Below are 15,071 nucleotides of genomic sequence, written 5' to 3'. Positions count from 1 at the left end.
CGATGCTTGTCGGTCCAACACGATGAGAAATTCAATTAAAAATGTTAAAAATGATGGCAGCAAAAAGAAAAAATAAAGACATACAACAGCCGGTGTTCGCTGGTCGTCACCGACCCAACTACTAATCTGCCGGTCAACAGCTTGACGAACGCGGAGCAGACGGGACGCGGTATTTTCTATTGCCTGTGGTCGTATGTACCAGCTGCAAAGCAAATGCGGTATATATCTTGAGCCATGAAAACGGCCTTTTGAATCACTGGGATATGCGACGCAATAATCAGACCTGCATAGTAGAGTGATGTATCTCATCAAACCGCAAAAGTTGCCCGTGTCGACGAGGGATGCGCATCAATACACCACACTTTGTGCACTACCTGGGTACGTACCGCAAACTCGCTACCGGCTGGGTGGGTGTGTGGCAGCCATTAAAACACCACCGGTCTTTCAAGTAAACTAAAATGACAAGGCTGCTCGAACCAATACACGCATGGTAAAAAGACGCCTCAAGACGTACGAAATATTTCGCAATGCCTCGCAGGCTGCACGCACTTACTGATGCACTTGCCCTTGCTTCCTGCACGTAGATAAGCAGCCTTATCGGACCTGCAGCGGGCCTTGAGCCGCTCCATCAGACTCAGGGTCCAGAACGCCGTCTGAGGGTCGAAATAATCATATAGGCAGTATTGCACAAAGACGGCATTTGGCAAAGGCTGGCCGAGGCCGCCACAAGGGCCCTCACAATTCCATTAGCGAAATAACGCAAGGCGACGATCATCCCAAGTTAAAATCTGGAAACAAGAGAAATTTTTGTCAAGCCAGTCGCCCGTTCCTTCAAGCCACGACCCGGAGCCCTTCATCCACGGGATTTCTCTCGCAGCCCGCCTCATTATCAATCAGTCTAATCCCGTCCTCCCCAGTCACGAGGGAACCGACCGCCAGCCAACCATGGGCGACTTTGCCGCCTCGCCGTCGCACTCGCCACCCCTCGGCGCCATCCACATCAGCGAGGACCTCACACCCTTGCCCGAGCTGAAGCCTGCCGGCAACACAGACATTACCTTTGACGGCCAGCTCTCGCGGCCGCTGCGTCTGCGCGAGGACCTGCGCACCGGCTGCGGCGGCCAGACATGGCCCGCGGGCATGGTGCTCGGCAAGCATATGCTCCGCTACCACCGCCATGAACTGCAGGATGCGAGAATGCAAGTCTTTTTTTTTCCTTTTCCTGTGTTTTTTTGCCCCCCCCCCCCCCCCCCCCCCCCAAGCAGACAATGCAAGGGAGGTGGAAGATGCGAGGCAGAATAACTCTCCTTACACGCCCCCTAGCAGAGTTAGACAAACGAAACTTGCAGGCCGAAATGGAAAGAAAAAAAAGCTGACCAGAGAGGTGCAGACTAGAACTCGGTGCCGGCGGGGGTCTCGTCGGTCTGGCTGTTGCGCTAGGCTGTGGCGTGGAGAGCCGCCTCATGCTGACGGACCAGAACGAGATGCTGGAGCTCATGAAGCACAATATTGACCTAAACCAAGTCGAGAACAAGGCTACCGCATCGATATTGAACTGGTACGTGTTTTTTTTTTTTCAAAAACCTGGATCTCCTACAGCGATACGCACCAGAGTGAAACGGTTTTGATCGTGACTAACACCAAATGTGTCTTTCACGTTTTAGGGGAGAACCGCTGCCTCAAGAGGTTGTCGACTACAAACCCAACGTGATTCTCGCCGGCGAATGCGTCTACTTTGAGCCCGCCTTTCCCCTGCTCATGCAGACGCTCCGGGACCTGCTCGCGCTCAACCCAGACGCCGTCATCTACTTTTGCTTCAAGAAGCGCCGCCGCGCCGACATGCAGTTTGTCAAGATGGCCCGCAAGGCGTTTGCGGTGGAAGAGGTCTTCGACGAGGACCGTCCAGACTTTTCGCGACAGTCCCTGTTCCTCTTTGCCTTTACGGCCAAGCACAGCAAGGCTGTTCCCGCGGGCAGCAAAACGCAGAGGAAACCTGCAGACGAGGTGACAGCACCCTTCTCGTAGTTATCCAGGAGCGGCGGCCTGGAAAAGGAACGCCTCCGCGCACATGTCATATCACGAGGCTCGGCTTTTTTTTTTCTTTTTGTTATCCGAGCCGTGCAGCGAATTGATTTTTCCACAGCCAGCCTCTTTTTTTGAGGCTGATGTCGGTGGACGGTTGGGGTCTGGAATGCGCCGCCGTGGGGAGCAGCACGCGGAATGCACCAGCAAATCTGGCTGCAAGCCCCCCACAATCCGCAAAAGACGGGGATGCTCAATGGCAAACCCGATATATCGAATCCGGCATGACCATCAGAGCAAAAAGTATGGCATACCACCATGCCAAAAGATGGATACATGGGTACAAGCAGGACCAGTAGGAACCCACACAGCTTCTCGAAGCAAATCTGGCTGCATGTCAGCATGCCGCCACGTGCTGTAGCAGCCCTTTTCTTCGCAACCTCTCCGCTACCCTTGTCAGTAGCTTTTTTTTTTCAACCTCCGCCTTTGATTCTCGGCTTTATCCGTGGACAGTACATGAATGGGGCATATATTTACAATCACATATTATACACCGGCTGACATATAGCTGGGCCTTCCGCTCACGATGCGAACACGACGGCATGAGTTGATAGACTAAAGAAGATGTATATACAAGCATAATAGAGCAAAGAAAAAAAGTAAAAACCATGGCAAGACTTTCAAACTTGAAATCATCTGAGAACAACACAAAAAACGGTGTTGCAACGTGACGCCAAACCCAATCGTCTCACCTCGCCTAGCCATGGGCAAGCCACCGGGATCCCACTTTAAACCAGGTTCAAGCTTATTCCAGCTTGCATGGCGCCGTGCTGCAAGGTCGGATTAAAATCTGACATGCCCCGGCTTCGTCCAGTCCAGCTCGCCAAGCCCTGGCAAGCCTTGATTCCAGCCCCAGGTCAGATAGGAACCGGGCGCGCGGGCTAGGCGCTTGGAGCATCAACAAGGTAAAGGGAAATAATCCCCGAATAGGCAACTGAGCAGCGCATGGGACGCCTTGTCCAATGTTGAATGCCTGCACCCAGGCCATGTCAAATTTACAAACGTGGAGAATGCAGGGGCCGGTTATAAAAGGAGCCTCGTTTACTAGTGAGTAAATTTCATGAAAATACATATATGTATTCCACGTTGCGCCGGCCGCGTTGACTTTTCGGTCCAGTCAGTATTCATGTATTGGTAAAATAGGACGATATACGAAGCACTCAACTCTTCCACTTTGTCACTAACACAACTCTTTCCTTGTCACATCATTCCTTGAAACAATATCATATTTCTCTTCCTCTCCTTTCTTGCAGTCTCTGTCTTCTCTCCAAACAATGCGGCCCAATGGCGTGACACCATCTCCATCGTTCCCGCTCTTCGGCCAGCTGCCCTGCGAGCTGCGCCTCAAGATCTGGCACGACGCCCTCCCCGAGTCCGAAGGCAGCGCCGTCTATTTCTTCCGCGACTGGAAGTGGAAGCCTTACGCGCCCGAGACGGCCGCCGACGCACCACCTCGCCCGCTCCTCGAGACCGACGACGAGCTCGGGGAGGACGTCGTCAACCCGCACGTCCCCGTCTGCCTGCCGCACATTTCGGTAAACTACGAGGCGCGCGAGGTGGCGCTGCGGTGGGCCGCGCGCGAGAACCTGACGCTGCAGCTGCACGAGCGCGCGTGGGACGAGGAGCACGACGCCGGCGGGCGCGTCGTCGTGCGGCCCTGGCAGCCGCGCCGGGGCGACGCCGTCTACGTCGGCCGCGACCGCTGGGACGACTTTTGCCAGCGGCCGTGCACGTTTCCCTTTGACGGGCAGGCGGCCGTCTACTACGGCACCGTCGACTGCGGGTACGCGGCGCTGAGCAGCACCTCGCCGTGCGCCGCGGCGGCGGCGTCGTCGGGCGGGCTCTTCGGCCGGCCCGCGCCGCGCAGCGTCGAGATCCGCACGCTCGCCATCCCCGCGGCCGACGTGCCCGGCGCGGCGCTCGCGGGGCTGCTGCACTGCCTGCCGAACCTCGAGCGGCTGCAGCTCGTGTACGGGCCGCTGCCGCAGCCGCACGAGCGCGAGGACGAGGCGCTCGTGCCCCGGCGCTGGGCGCTGGCGAGCGCGCACGACGAGGCCGCCGGCGTGCGGCCGTTTCACTTCACGGACGCGCCGATGGGGGGCGGGCGGTACGCGGCGCGCGCGGACGAGGCGCCGCTGCTGGGCGAGGGGCTGCTCAAGCACGTGGATGATGTGGAAAAGATGCTCCTGAGAGAGGTCAAGCGGTGCGAGGTGGAGAGTGAGGCGCGCGATGCCGTCGAGGGCGACGACAGCCTGCCGTTTACGCTGGAAGCTGTGGTTCTTGCGAGGGGGCACTGATTCATTCTTTTTCTTTCCCTTTTTACGACTACTTTTTTCTTATCAATTTTGGCCTCGGGGTGGGAGAAACGGCCTGCTGTACATACGAGACTTGGCCTGGACGCCCGTGTACTTGCTCGGCTGGCCGGTGTAATAATTGGGAGGGCTTGCAGGATCAAACAGAACCATGTACATACTACACCAGCACATTCATTGCATATATAGCGACACATTTCATTACTGATGTTTGTTTTACCACAATCGGGGTCACTGGGTCCTTGCGCAGAACGAAACGTTTGAGATTGGCATATGGTTCGTTCATGCAAGAGGTGCGTTCATGCAGGACCTTCTCTGCCAACCACGTGTCTACACATGTCAGTTCATGTCTGCACAACCAAATCAAAATGTCGTGCTTTGCAGCTGGTTCACGAAAATCACGATTCAGGCACGGACCTTGAACAAACTGCTGGCCAGCGCAGTCCTCTCTTACATGACGCAGTGTAAATGCGCAGTGCCGCGTGACCACCCGCCAGAACAGAACTGGCAATTATTTGCGCGGGCAACGGAACTTGCCATGCACCAACACGAAAATTAAAGAGCATTTCCACAGTAATACATCAATAGGGCAACTTCCGAGGAAACTAGATCATGGTCCGTGATGACTGGGGTTGGCCAACTCACTCCCGAGTCCGTACCCCCTGCTGTTAGTGTGGCCGGCTGTCGGGTTTCGTGCTGGTCGATTCCGAGTGGCGCGAAGGCGGGATAAGAAAACGCCTTGCCGGTCGCTGTGTGCCCAGTATTAGCCGAAAACAGTCATGGTTATATTTAAACTATGGCAATGTCACCATTCTACGAGGTCAGCAGGAGGAGACGGAACGGAAAGTGGCGGCTCGGCGGCGGCGAGTGTGTAGGTAGAGCTTGCACCGTTCCCTTCCTAATACGGCGTACCAGTGCCGAGCCTCGCAGCGTAAGCACAACTGCTAATGGCGCATCCTCAAGCCGCCAAGAGTTGGGGGGAAAGGTTGTGTGACGATGGCGGCATGCAGGTCTGAAATTCATTGAGCATATTGATTTTGGACGGTTGATTTTGGACGGTTAATTTTGGTCTGGGTGCATGGCTGTTGCTGCGACGGTCGCAGGTCAAGTGTGTTTCCCGACGGCCTGCACGTAGATATAGAGTGGTCGGGTGACGGCGAATTATAACAAGTTACACGGCGGATTATACGATTTGAATGATTTGATGCAAGTTCGTGAACGTGAAATCGTAACGAATACAAGTCGGAAATGGGCCGCGGTTTGCCACACAGCGACAAGACGAAACTATGCTTCTCCTGACGACGCCTGGTCGGCAGCGACATGAATGTGTTGGGAGCAGAAAATCGACAGCTGCATGTCGGCTTGATAAATTGCGGCCGCTGCATCTTTCCGATGTCGGTGGTTTGAAGTGCCAGGCCCAAGTACTGGCAGTCTGCCGAGGAGCTGCAAGAAACAGCTGCAGGCGTGGTCGACGACGGCGACCACGCCGCATGGATTCAAGACTGGTGCGAGTCATCCGAGCTGATGCACCAGCTGCACGCATGTCTCAGCGTGCCGTACTGCACTTCAGGCGGAAAAAAAAGACATGAGGCTGCAACAGCGTCCAAAGGGGCAGAAAAGGCTGTTGATCGATGCAAGCGCTCATCGTGTTCGTCTGGTCCACGGCCGCACTGACGACGGTTCAAGGTGAGCGGTGCGGGGAGGAGAGGAGAGGCCAGACCGAACAGTGTGCAGTGCGAATCGTCCGGTCACATTCTACTCAGTGGTGCGCGTACGGTACCTTTTCGAGGTGTGAGCGGCGACGCCTGTCATTGGGCGGCTGCAGGGAGGGAAGAGATGGGTTGGTACCAGTAGGCCGTGTTGTGTTGCGCGTTTTTGACTGATTCAGCACAGTTCCGCTTTTACAAACGTTTCTTTTCTTTCTTCATGTCTCTGCAATTCTGTAGCAGCATGTCTCTGGCTCAAACATTGCATGAGAGACAAAGTCAAAGAGCGCTTACTCAGTAGCAGCAAACAAAGAAACTAGAGAGCTTTGGTAGTCAAGTGTCGCGGAGAAGAAGGCGCCCGCGCTGGTTTTGTCTGAGACACGAGTGACGGCGTCGAACATGCAGAAAAGCATGTCTCTCTCTTGCCAGCAAAGCAAAGCTTGCTGCACAGCAGACGCGCGAGAAAAGCGAATCGCATGTGTCACTGTGTGCATTTTGGCTCGTGAGAGCGCAGATACAAAGTGGTTGCATGAGCTGGCGCGTGGTGAGATCGTAGCATCACTCAGTAGGTACTCCGTACAGGACAGGGGGGGAGGCAGCCATTCAGGGCAAACAAGACAGGCCGAGGAAGAATTGGAAGAGAAAAAAAGTGAAAAGGAAAGCCGAGGAAATGGCACCAGAAGCAGGATAGCGCAAGGTACACGGCCAATCAGGGCCTGGGAGTGCCTGGAGAGCAAAACGGGTGGAGACCGGGCGGTGGCAGGACACACAAGCCCAGCAACCCAGCCCAGGCCCGAGTTTTATTTATATTTATTACAGCGCAGGTACCAGCACGGGGGCTTCTGTAACGCGGGCCTGTAAATAGAAAAAGCAGGCTCCCTGGCCTGTATTTTTGCCTGCGTACCGGGTACATGCGACAAGGCGGAAACATCACCAAGCTGCAGGTACTCTACCTGTCGAGGTACTTGGCGAATGCTGTGGTGCGCGTCGGGTGCAAGGGCTGTGCCAATGGCGTCCAGGCCCCCTGGCTGACGCCACATGGGAGCGTCTCCCGTTGAGCCGTGCAACCGTGGATAGCGCCAGTACAGAGCACCAGAGGTACATGTTGTGCATGCCTCGTCTCTCTGTGCGGTGTTGGCTGCAAGGTCAGTAGATAACAAGTACTGCTCCTGCATTGTCATTGTTGCAGCTTTATTTATTGACAATGGTCTGACGCCTGCTGGTGGATTGTTCGGGAGACCTGTTGACGCTTGGTTTCGTTGGCGGCTGTACCTATTAGATGGAAGCCAGCGACAGCGTTGGTTCTCATTACCATGACCACAGAAGTGAATGTCCCTCCATGTCCTCTTTCTCTTCTATCCGTACTTCGGTTAGAAAAAAACGGAAAATAAAACCACGCACGCCATGCTGGCAGAATGATTCTAGACCGCCAGCAGGCTCCAGCAGAGCCTGTCCACAGTGGACTTGTCGACCCTTTTAGCGGGTTCGCGGCGGTTTTAGTGCCTGCAAAAGCTGTTGTCAGTGTCCACCGAGCCGATGCGACAGGCGGACGAGGGCAGATCAACCCCGGTCCTTCTATTCGCGGACGGGCAGAGTCTTGGCCTGCCGCCTGTATCCGTACCTGCGGGCTCACAGGCCGCTTGCCCAGGCCTGAAGTCTGTTGTGTGGCCCTGCACCTGGTGTGCTGGTCCCCCCTCCCCCTTGTCTCCCCTGGCATTCGTTCCCGCCAGCTAGTCAGGTACCCAGTCGCCAGGCACAGCACACGGGCGCACACCGGCCCAAACCCAAACTCAGGCACGCTGCGACTTCCACAGACAAACAGGCCCGCGCCCCGGTATCCCCCTCCCCCCCTCCCCCCCTTCCGCCAGTAGTACCCTCCACATTCTCAGCTTCCACTCCACCCTCCTGCTTCGACCTGCATCGCACACACTCACACACAAAAGACGCTCTCTTCTCTCTCTCTTTTGATTTTTTCCTTCTTTTGCGCCTTTTTTTATTCTCTGTCCCTTCCCTACCCGACTTTCCTTTTCTACTCGTCGTGCTTCCCTCCTTCAAGCTCGCTCGAGTCCTGCTTCTAGCAACGTTCCTTTTACGCCAGAAAACACATATATAAAAACGCCAACCTCTGTCGTCTCGCGACAACCACACGCTCTACGCGCCCATAAACTCACACTCCTTGCACTGGCAGCGCCAACTACAAGCACCAACAACTACTTTCTCAGTCATTTCAACTGCTTTGCTGTGCCTAGCGTCCATCAACATACAGACATCGTCAGCAACGACAACTACCAACTCGCTTTGAAAGCAGAGACACTCACCCAACGCCATTCACCATGAAGTCCTTTACTCTCGCCTCCGCCGCCCTCTTCGCCGCCGTCTTGGCCAAGCCTCTCCACCGCCGCGACCTCGTCACCGTCACCGAGGTGGAATGGGTGACCCAGACCGAGACCGTCACCGAGATTGTCGACATTAGCACCACTCTCTTTGTCACCCCCGGCCAGTCTGCCCCTACCGACACCGGTGACCAGATCGTCCCTGCGCCATCCAACGCCCAGTTCTTTGAGACTGCTTCGTCCTCGGTCGAGCAGCCCAAGCAGACCTCTACCGCCGCTCCCCCTCCTCCCCCTCCTCCTCCTCCTGCGCCTACCACCACGACTACTACCAGCTCTGCTGCCCCTCCCCCTCCCCCTCCTTCGCCCACCACCACCGCTGCCCCTCCTCCTCCTCCCCCGGCCGTCTCCTCGTCCTCCTCGGCTGCCCAGCCCTCTGCTCCCGCCGAGGCCAAGACCAGCCCCCAGAGCAGCAGCGGTGGCAGCTCCGGCTCCGGTGAGCATTCCGGCGACATCACCTACTACGACGTCGGCATGGGTGCTTGTGGTCTGGACGACAGCGGCAAGGACGACACGCAGAACATTGTCGCCCTCTCCAGCGAACTCATGGGTGCCCAGTCCAACGGCAACCCAAAGTGCGACAAGACAATCACCATCTACGGCAACGGCAAGTCCGTCCAGGCCACTGTCCGCGACAAGTGCCCCAGCTGCGCCATCGGCAGCATTGACGTCAGCAAAAAGGTCTTCAAGGACCTCTATGGCGACCTCACCGCTGGCCGACAGGAGATTACTTGGTCTTTCAACTAAACCCCCCGTTTTTGCAATTCACACAATGATGTGCGCTGCGAGGCTGGCGCCTTGCGCATACGAGTCGCTCTCTCAAGCTTGTCAGGACGAGACCTGCAGAGACGCTCACACACACATCTCCATTTAGAAACGGCAAGACCTTTCTTTCTTTCTCTTCTGGTATATACCCTTTTTTTTCTGCACTCTTTCTCGGCCTGGTCTGAGATTGAGTGTACGTCATGAGATACGCCAACAAACAAACAAATTTTCAAAATAGAATGCATGTGCTCGGATACGCATGAAACCATTTACGACCATATCACTGTATGTAGCCAAATGAATGGATTCCTAAAAACAAAACATAAAACTACTTCTGTAAAATATGCTTGTGAGGATAATATAAATCGATCATCTCTGGGACAATCTTGGTGTTGGTTTACGGTGCTGTCTCAGTGCCTGAAGAATGTGCCGCCTGGCTACCATTCACGTGCCATTGTAGTTGCTGTCTTTGTGAGCCAACCGGCCGTCGTTGGAACTACTTTGCAATGGCCTATGCGCCAGCGTGCGACGGGCGTGGAGACGGCGCCAAGTAACGAGCAGTACTGAGTACTCGACGGCTCTCGCAGGGCTCCCCTCATGCAAAGGCCAAAAAGGCATTCCAGCTGGCCACCGTCTCTCTTTGCCAAGAAGAAAGAGAACTTTAAGTTTGGGAGATCAAGTGCACGGCTGCATCTAGATTGGAATGCGGCCACAGCGCTTGTGGGCCGATGCGGTGCCGCATTTTGGTCCAGACGAAAAGGCCTACCCGGGAGGGACAGCATCATGGGACGACACCGACGTTTGGAAGACTGTGCTCGTTTCTTTGATGCAAATATGTATGCAGCGCGTGTTCTGTAATAATTCGTCATACAAAATGACTGACAGGTCTGTTGCGGCTTGCTGTGGGAACGTCATTCGTTGCTGAATTCTCCTGTAGCCGAGGTTTTGTCCTTTTCTCGACAGCACCGGTGAAAAGCCTTACAGGAAGACTATGGACCACAGTGGGCTAGCTGCCCATTGACAGAACCACGGCCCATCGGAAAAAAAAAGACTTATTCGTGCAGACAATGAAGAGAAATAAAAGGAATGTAAAAGGAACTCGTCTTCCCATTTGGCCAACATGAGCAAAATTAGAAAGAGTTGGCAAAAAAAGAACATCTCTGATGAGAATGGGATTCGAACCCATGAGGATTGCTCCACCAGGAAACACGTTAAGGTGACCTTAACCTGGCGCCATAACCTTTGAGGGTTGTTAACACTAGTTGACTGACTGGGCGGTTGTTCAGGGATGCTTACCAACTCGGCCATCTCACCAATGGTGAATGCCTGACACTTTATTTGAATATATATATGCTCATGTTTCTCGCATGCGTAAACAGTGGGACAAGAACTACGGATACGAGACAATGCACAAAGCGGCCACGCGGATGTGAGCTATAATAATGAATGAAGTAATGTGTTGTAGTAAAGTAAGCTCTATGTCTATCGCAAGCCCAGGAAAGGTTCACTCCTCTTCTTAAGTGATCAACGAAATTATGCGCGGTCAATTATGCTCGCTTTGAGGCCCTAAGTCGTAGACAATGCACCGCAACGTCTTCTGTCCTGCGGGTACTTTGCTTCGTGGAGCATTCTGTCGCCGCACTACAGTGGAGCGAAGAAGCTGCAACGACGTGCGCAGAGCGTTGCAATTTTTTGAAGATGTCAACAAATTCGACCAATCCGACGCATATGGATGCATTGCATGTGCCGGCAAGTGAAGAAACCTATTCGTAATCTATGAGCGACTGCCTGGTCAGAGACAAGTGGTATAATATATCTAAACTTACCGAAGAAAATCGTCGGTGCCAACTGCATCATCTGCCCGCATTGGGTACAGGTCTCTGCCTCCCGTCCAAAATTCACCACCGCCCGGCAAATTCTCGGTCAGAAATCGATTCAGCAGCCACAGTGCATCATTTTCTGAGGGTCGAGCAATGGAGGTTTTGGTGGGTAATTTGCTGGGGATCGGCTGACCAGGATTGATAGTTCCTGGTGAGTCAACCTCGAAACGGGGCGACTCAGGATAGCATAAACCAGTTGCTTCACTCCATATGGAGATGATTTCCCTGCCGTTTCCGTACATGGGGAAGGTATCGACCGGAATTGTCGTTACTTTGGTTGAACATTTTCCGTGCAAAATTTGATTCAAGTTGTTCCGGATGTCAATGCCGCTCTCAGTGAAATGTATCGTTCGTAGATCAAGATAATTGAGCGGAGTGATAGATGAACCAAACTTAATCTGGATAGTAGCCGTCTTCATTTGCTGGAGATATTTAATTGTGATAAGTCCATGCTGGTTGACGTGGATTCTGGATCCATTTAGTTCGTTGACTGGGGGAGCGTGTGCTTTCAGTTTTTGTCCACGTTTGTGCGAGTCTTGCAACCAATTTGCTTGCTTATTCATCATACCCTCGGATATTTCCTGTATCAAGCAGCGTCGCGAGTCGAAGTCATTAATCATAGTCACATTCTTGCCTTCAAGCATGCTGTCTTGCAGCCAGCAGCGCTTGCTGTGGGGTATCGTTTCGGGACCTTCCGTCGATTCAAGACAGGCGGCCAAATAATAATTGTTTGGCTGCTCGACCAAGAATTCCATCCATTCATTTTTGTCCATCTTACCATAATGAAGCCACAACCAGGAACCAAATAGCTGTTCCGCTTGTTGTAGCCTCTCTGCGGTATGTGGCTGTCCATACAGATGCCCAAAGCGCTCAAGGCGAGTCAAATATTCGAAGTCGCTGAAGGAGGGCTTCTTTTCTACACCGACGGGCAAATTGAGTAGTTCAGAACCCGTAATTGGAGCTATGTCGTCGTTTTCCACCAGTTTGTCTGATCCGCAACTGCTCTTGTCGAGTAGTCGCCTGCGTTTCGCATCATGTTTGTCGAGAATATCTTGTCGCTTTTCATTATGCGACTCAAACACTGTGTGCCGTAGTCGCTTATTTGCTTCGGTAGCCCAGTTCTCATTCCTCTTCATGCGATTCCCAGCCCATGTTGTTTCCAGCGAGGCTTTGGCGTGCTGGAGACGATACTGTAGTCCACTTTGTTCTAGCACACCCTTCGCGTGCTCTTGAACTCTATCGCAAATGTTCGCTCGGTCTACTTGACCATTTGCGCCGGTACTGAGTATCTTTATTGTTGAGTCCCAATAGATCCAAGTGATTGCCCATGAAAGCCAGACTACTCGTTGTATTCCCTCAGTCTGATGAGTGCGGACAAAAAAACCCGGATGTATGTGAGGAATTGCAATGGTAGGAACAAGAATGTTCCGGTCAAGACTGGCGATTCTAGCCACCCCGCATTCTTTCAACAAGCTGCAGTTCATATTAGCTTCATAATGACGAAGTAAGGGCACAACCACATATGTACTGTGCCATGGGGGTTCTTTGTCCATTGCAAACCCAACCCGAGGTGATTTTTCCAAATGTTATAGACACAATCGGACATGTAAGGCGAAGCCAAGATGAAAGCACCTTCTATGATGTCATTAGAGATGAGTCAATAGCGGCAGCCCATTACTCACTGCAGACAGCTCACGCTGAGCGGCATTGCTTCCGGGCCAATTATAGAGTTGGTTAACACCAATTGAGTCTTTCAGGCGGCGTACTAGCTGGCCGACGCCTTTGCCTGTTGTACCGGGTTCCATTTCTGCTATGGACTGGATAATGTTAGAGACGAACTCAGAGGAAGTTCGTTTCGCATCCCAAAAAGCACTGGTGTCTTTGGTAGTTCTCAATGGCACCTCTTCAGCACATATTACCCCTAGAGTGGTGCTAGCAATCTGCAGAGGTACAGCTTGCACGATACAGCTCCGTAAGTACGCCCTCGACGTGGGAAATGGCACATTCTGCATACAGGTCTGGTCGAGTTTGAAGTTGTTTTCCTACCATACTTCGAAAAGCTCCGCCACTTCCTTAGAGATAAGCTTGTTTTGCACCGCATGTAAGCTACCAAGGTTAGCAAGCAGAGATGAACCACAGCGGATAAATGCATATTCATCTTGCGCATGTGGACTTGCAGTTGGTCGCTTTCCACCAGCTTGGCAATTGAGCAGTGTTCTCGGCTGGAAAAAGCCAATCATGGCTTTCTCAACTTGATCTACAAGTGCCTCAGTGGCTTTCAAAGAAACTTTATCTGCCTCGAAAGCCATGTGACACACAATGTCGTACGTCTTTGTATTCTGAATAGAATAGATCTTGTGCGAGTTTGCGATTTCGGGGAAAAAGAAAGTCAAAGAGTCGATAAAGGCGCCTTTTATCGAGTTGGGCCTTTTTGGTTGGGCCTGAGTGCGTTGCCAAGGGTTGGAAGGCGAAGAAGTGGTGCCCACATACCTGGGTGTGACGATGCTGTTAGGAGAACATGTTTGCAAGAGCGTTGTCCAGCTGGGAAGGATGTCATTGCAGAACCCCTGAGAAATTAGATCTTGAATCACGACTTGAAGTTGCCATGCGGCCATTGTCCAGGATCTAAAATAGCATATCGAGCTAGACGAAAGTTTAGGCGAGGCAGATGTTGAGGGCTGAATATCGAGAATGCGGGCGAGCTCCTCGTCCGTCACGAATATTGGAGCATAAAGCCATGCCCGGAGTATTTCAATACAGCCCTCAGGAGCGTGCACCGGGATACATCGGGCCGAGATAAACTGGGCGAACTGCTGGGATCTCGCGCTCATTTGGGTCGTCATGCGTCGTTTCAGCTCGCGGAGAATCGTTTGACCAGGCGACTGTAGTAAGCTAAAGCTGCCCTCGCTGCTTCTCCGCCGCTTATTCTCTGTCCAGGTTTTCGTCAAGCCGACATGATTTTCTGCACTAAATCGTCGTGATAGCGCAGGCCGAGCTGGTGTTGACTCTTGTTGGAGAAATGCGTCGCGCGCAGGCCTCAGCGCTGACATGTGGTCGTTTGGGAGGAAAGTATGTTTTCAAAGTTTGCAGTTTTCTATAGGATAGAAAATAGAGAGGAAGGGCCATCAGAAGAGAAATAAAATACATCGTAGAGTAGAGGTGAAAACAGCGTAGAGGTGGGTGAGGTGTACGCGACGTGATTGGAAACAGCAGACGTGACCTAGCTTTTCAAACACAGAATGGTAGTATGCAAGGCTTATAATACAAAACAAAACCTTGCTTACCATCAGTTGGTGAGATGGCCGAGTTGGTATGTTATATCCACAGCTCATCACTAGCCGACCCACGTCTAACAAATATCAGGTTATGGCGCCAGGTTAAGGTCACCTTAATATGTTTCCTGGTGGAGCAATCCTCATGGGTTCGAATCCCATTCTCATCAGAGATCTTCTTTTTTTGCCGTTTCTTGTATCAAGTCAGGCATACTGTACGCTATTCCTTTTTTGCTCCATCTCGTCAATGCTGCCTCGCGCGGTGAGGGAACAGGCTGCTTCAAGCTCGCCCTTTTAGATATGCCATGCAAAATTTCGCACGATTGCCCGCCATAAAGTGCCATACACTGACCCTGCGGTTCTGCAGCTGTACGCCTTCGAACTCTGATTTGAGTTTTGTACGTATATATGTGGCAAACGAGTGCCCTGGAAAATGTTTGCACTGGGCATCCATTCCGCCGAATGGAAGACTCGTTCCAGGCTACGGACAAGAAACGGCCGATTTCGTGTCCCGAGTTTTCATCGTGCCAACTCGATCGGCTTATTTAAAGCTCCTCACAGCTAAAGATTATTCACAAACCCCCTGCATTGTAATTAAACTATTGTATTTCAAATCGGCGCCTATATCCGTACCGTGAGCTAAAACTCGTCAATGCCGCTGAAG

At 52.8% G+C, this 15,071-nt stretch overlaps 4 protein-coding genes across 5 annotated transcripts; 3 read left to right on the top strand and 1 right to left on the bottom strand.

Annotated features, from left to right (window-relative positions):
* Positions 1 to 945: 945 nt before the first annotated feature.
* On the top strand, positions 946 to 2,025 carry LMH87_000531 (uncharacterized protein; the record flags this gene model as incomplete). The annotated part of the gene is made up of 3 exons (XM_056198452.1): positions 946 to 1,199; positions 1,391 to 1,558; positions 1,665 to 2,025. 3 exons carry the CDS (start codon positions 946 to 948, stop codon positions 2,023 to 2,025), a joined length of 783 nt encoding a protein of 260 aa, XP_056055400.1.
* Positions 2,026 to 3,356: 1,331 nt separating this feature from the next.
* Positions 3,357 to 4,379, top strand: LMH87_000530 (uncharacterized protein; the record flags this gene model as incomplete). Its single annotated transcript, XM_056198451.1, has 1 exon — positions 3,357 to 4,379. One exon carries the CDS (start codon positions 3,357 to 3,359, stop codon positions 4,377 to 4,379), a length of 1,023 nt encoding a protein of 340 aa, XP_056055399.1.
* A 4,054-nt stretch (positions 4,380 to 8,433) lies between these two features.
* Positions 8,434 to 9,237, top strand: LMH87_000529 (uncharacterized protein; the record flags this gene model as incomplete). Its single annotated transcript, XM_056198450.1, has 1 exon — positions 8,434 to 9,237. The coding sequence occupies one exon, from the start codon at positions 8,434 to 8,436 to the stop codon at positions 9,235 to 9,237; it is 804 nt and encodes a 267-aa protein (XP_056055398.1).
* Positions 9,238 to 10,798: 1,561 nt separating this feature from the next.
* Positions 10,799 to 13,966, bottom strand: LMH87_000528 (uncharacterized protein; the record flags this gene model as incomplete). Of its 2 annotated transcripts, none has more annotated exons than XM_056198448.1 (7): positions 10,799 to 11,018; positions 11,082 to 12,608; positions 12,664 to 12,770; positions 12,818 to 12,952; positions 13,187 to 13,241; positions 13,464 to 13,562; positions 13,626 to 13,966. In XM_056198448.1, 7 exons carry the CDS (start codon positions 13,964 to 13,966, stop codon positions 10,799 to 10,801), a joined length of 2,484 nt encoding a protein of 827 aa, XP_056055396.1. The 2 variants fall into 2 exon arrangements, with proteins under 2 accessions (XP_056055396.1, XP_056055397.1); XM_056198449.1 differs by having other exon boundaries at positions 12,664 to 12,767.
* Between the last annotated feature and the right edge of the window lie 1,105 nt (positions 13,967 to 15,071).

Source organism: Akanthomyces muscarius, chromosome 6 (assembly GCF_028009165.1).
Source record: "Akanthomyces muscarius strain Ve6 chromosome 6, whole genome shotgun sequence".
NCBI classification, from domain to species: Eukaryota; Fungi; Ascomycota; class Sordariomycetes; order Hypocreales; family Cordycipitaceae; genus Akanthomyces; species Akanthomyces muscarius.
This window is presented reverse-complemented; position numbering and strand designations above follow the sequence as displayed.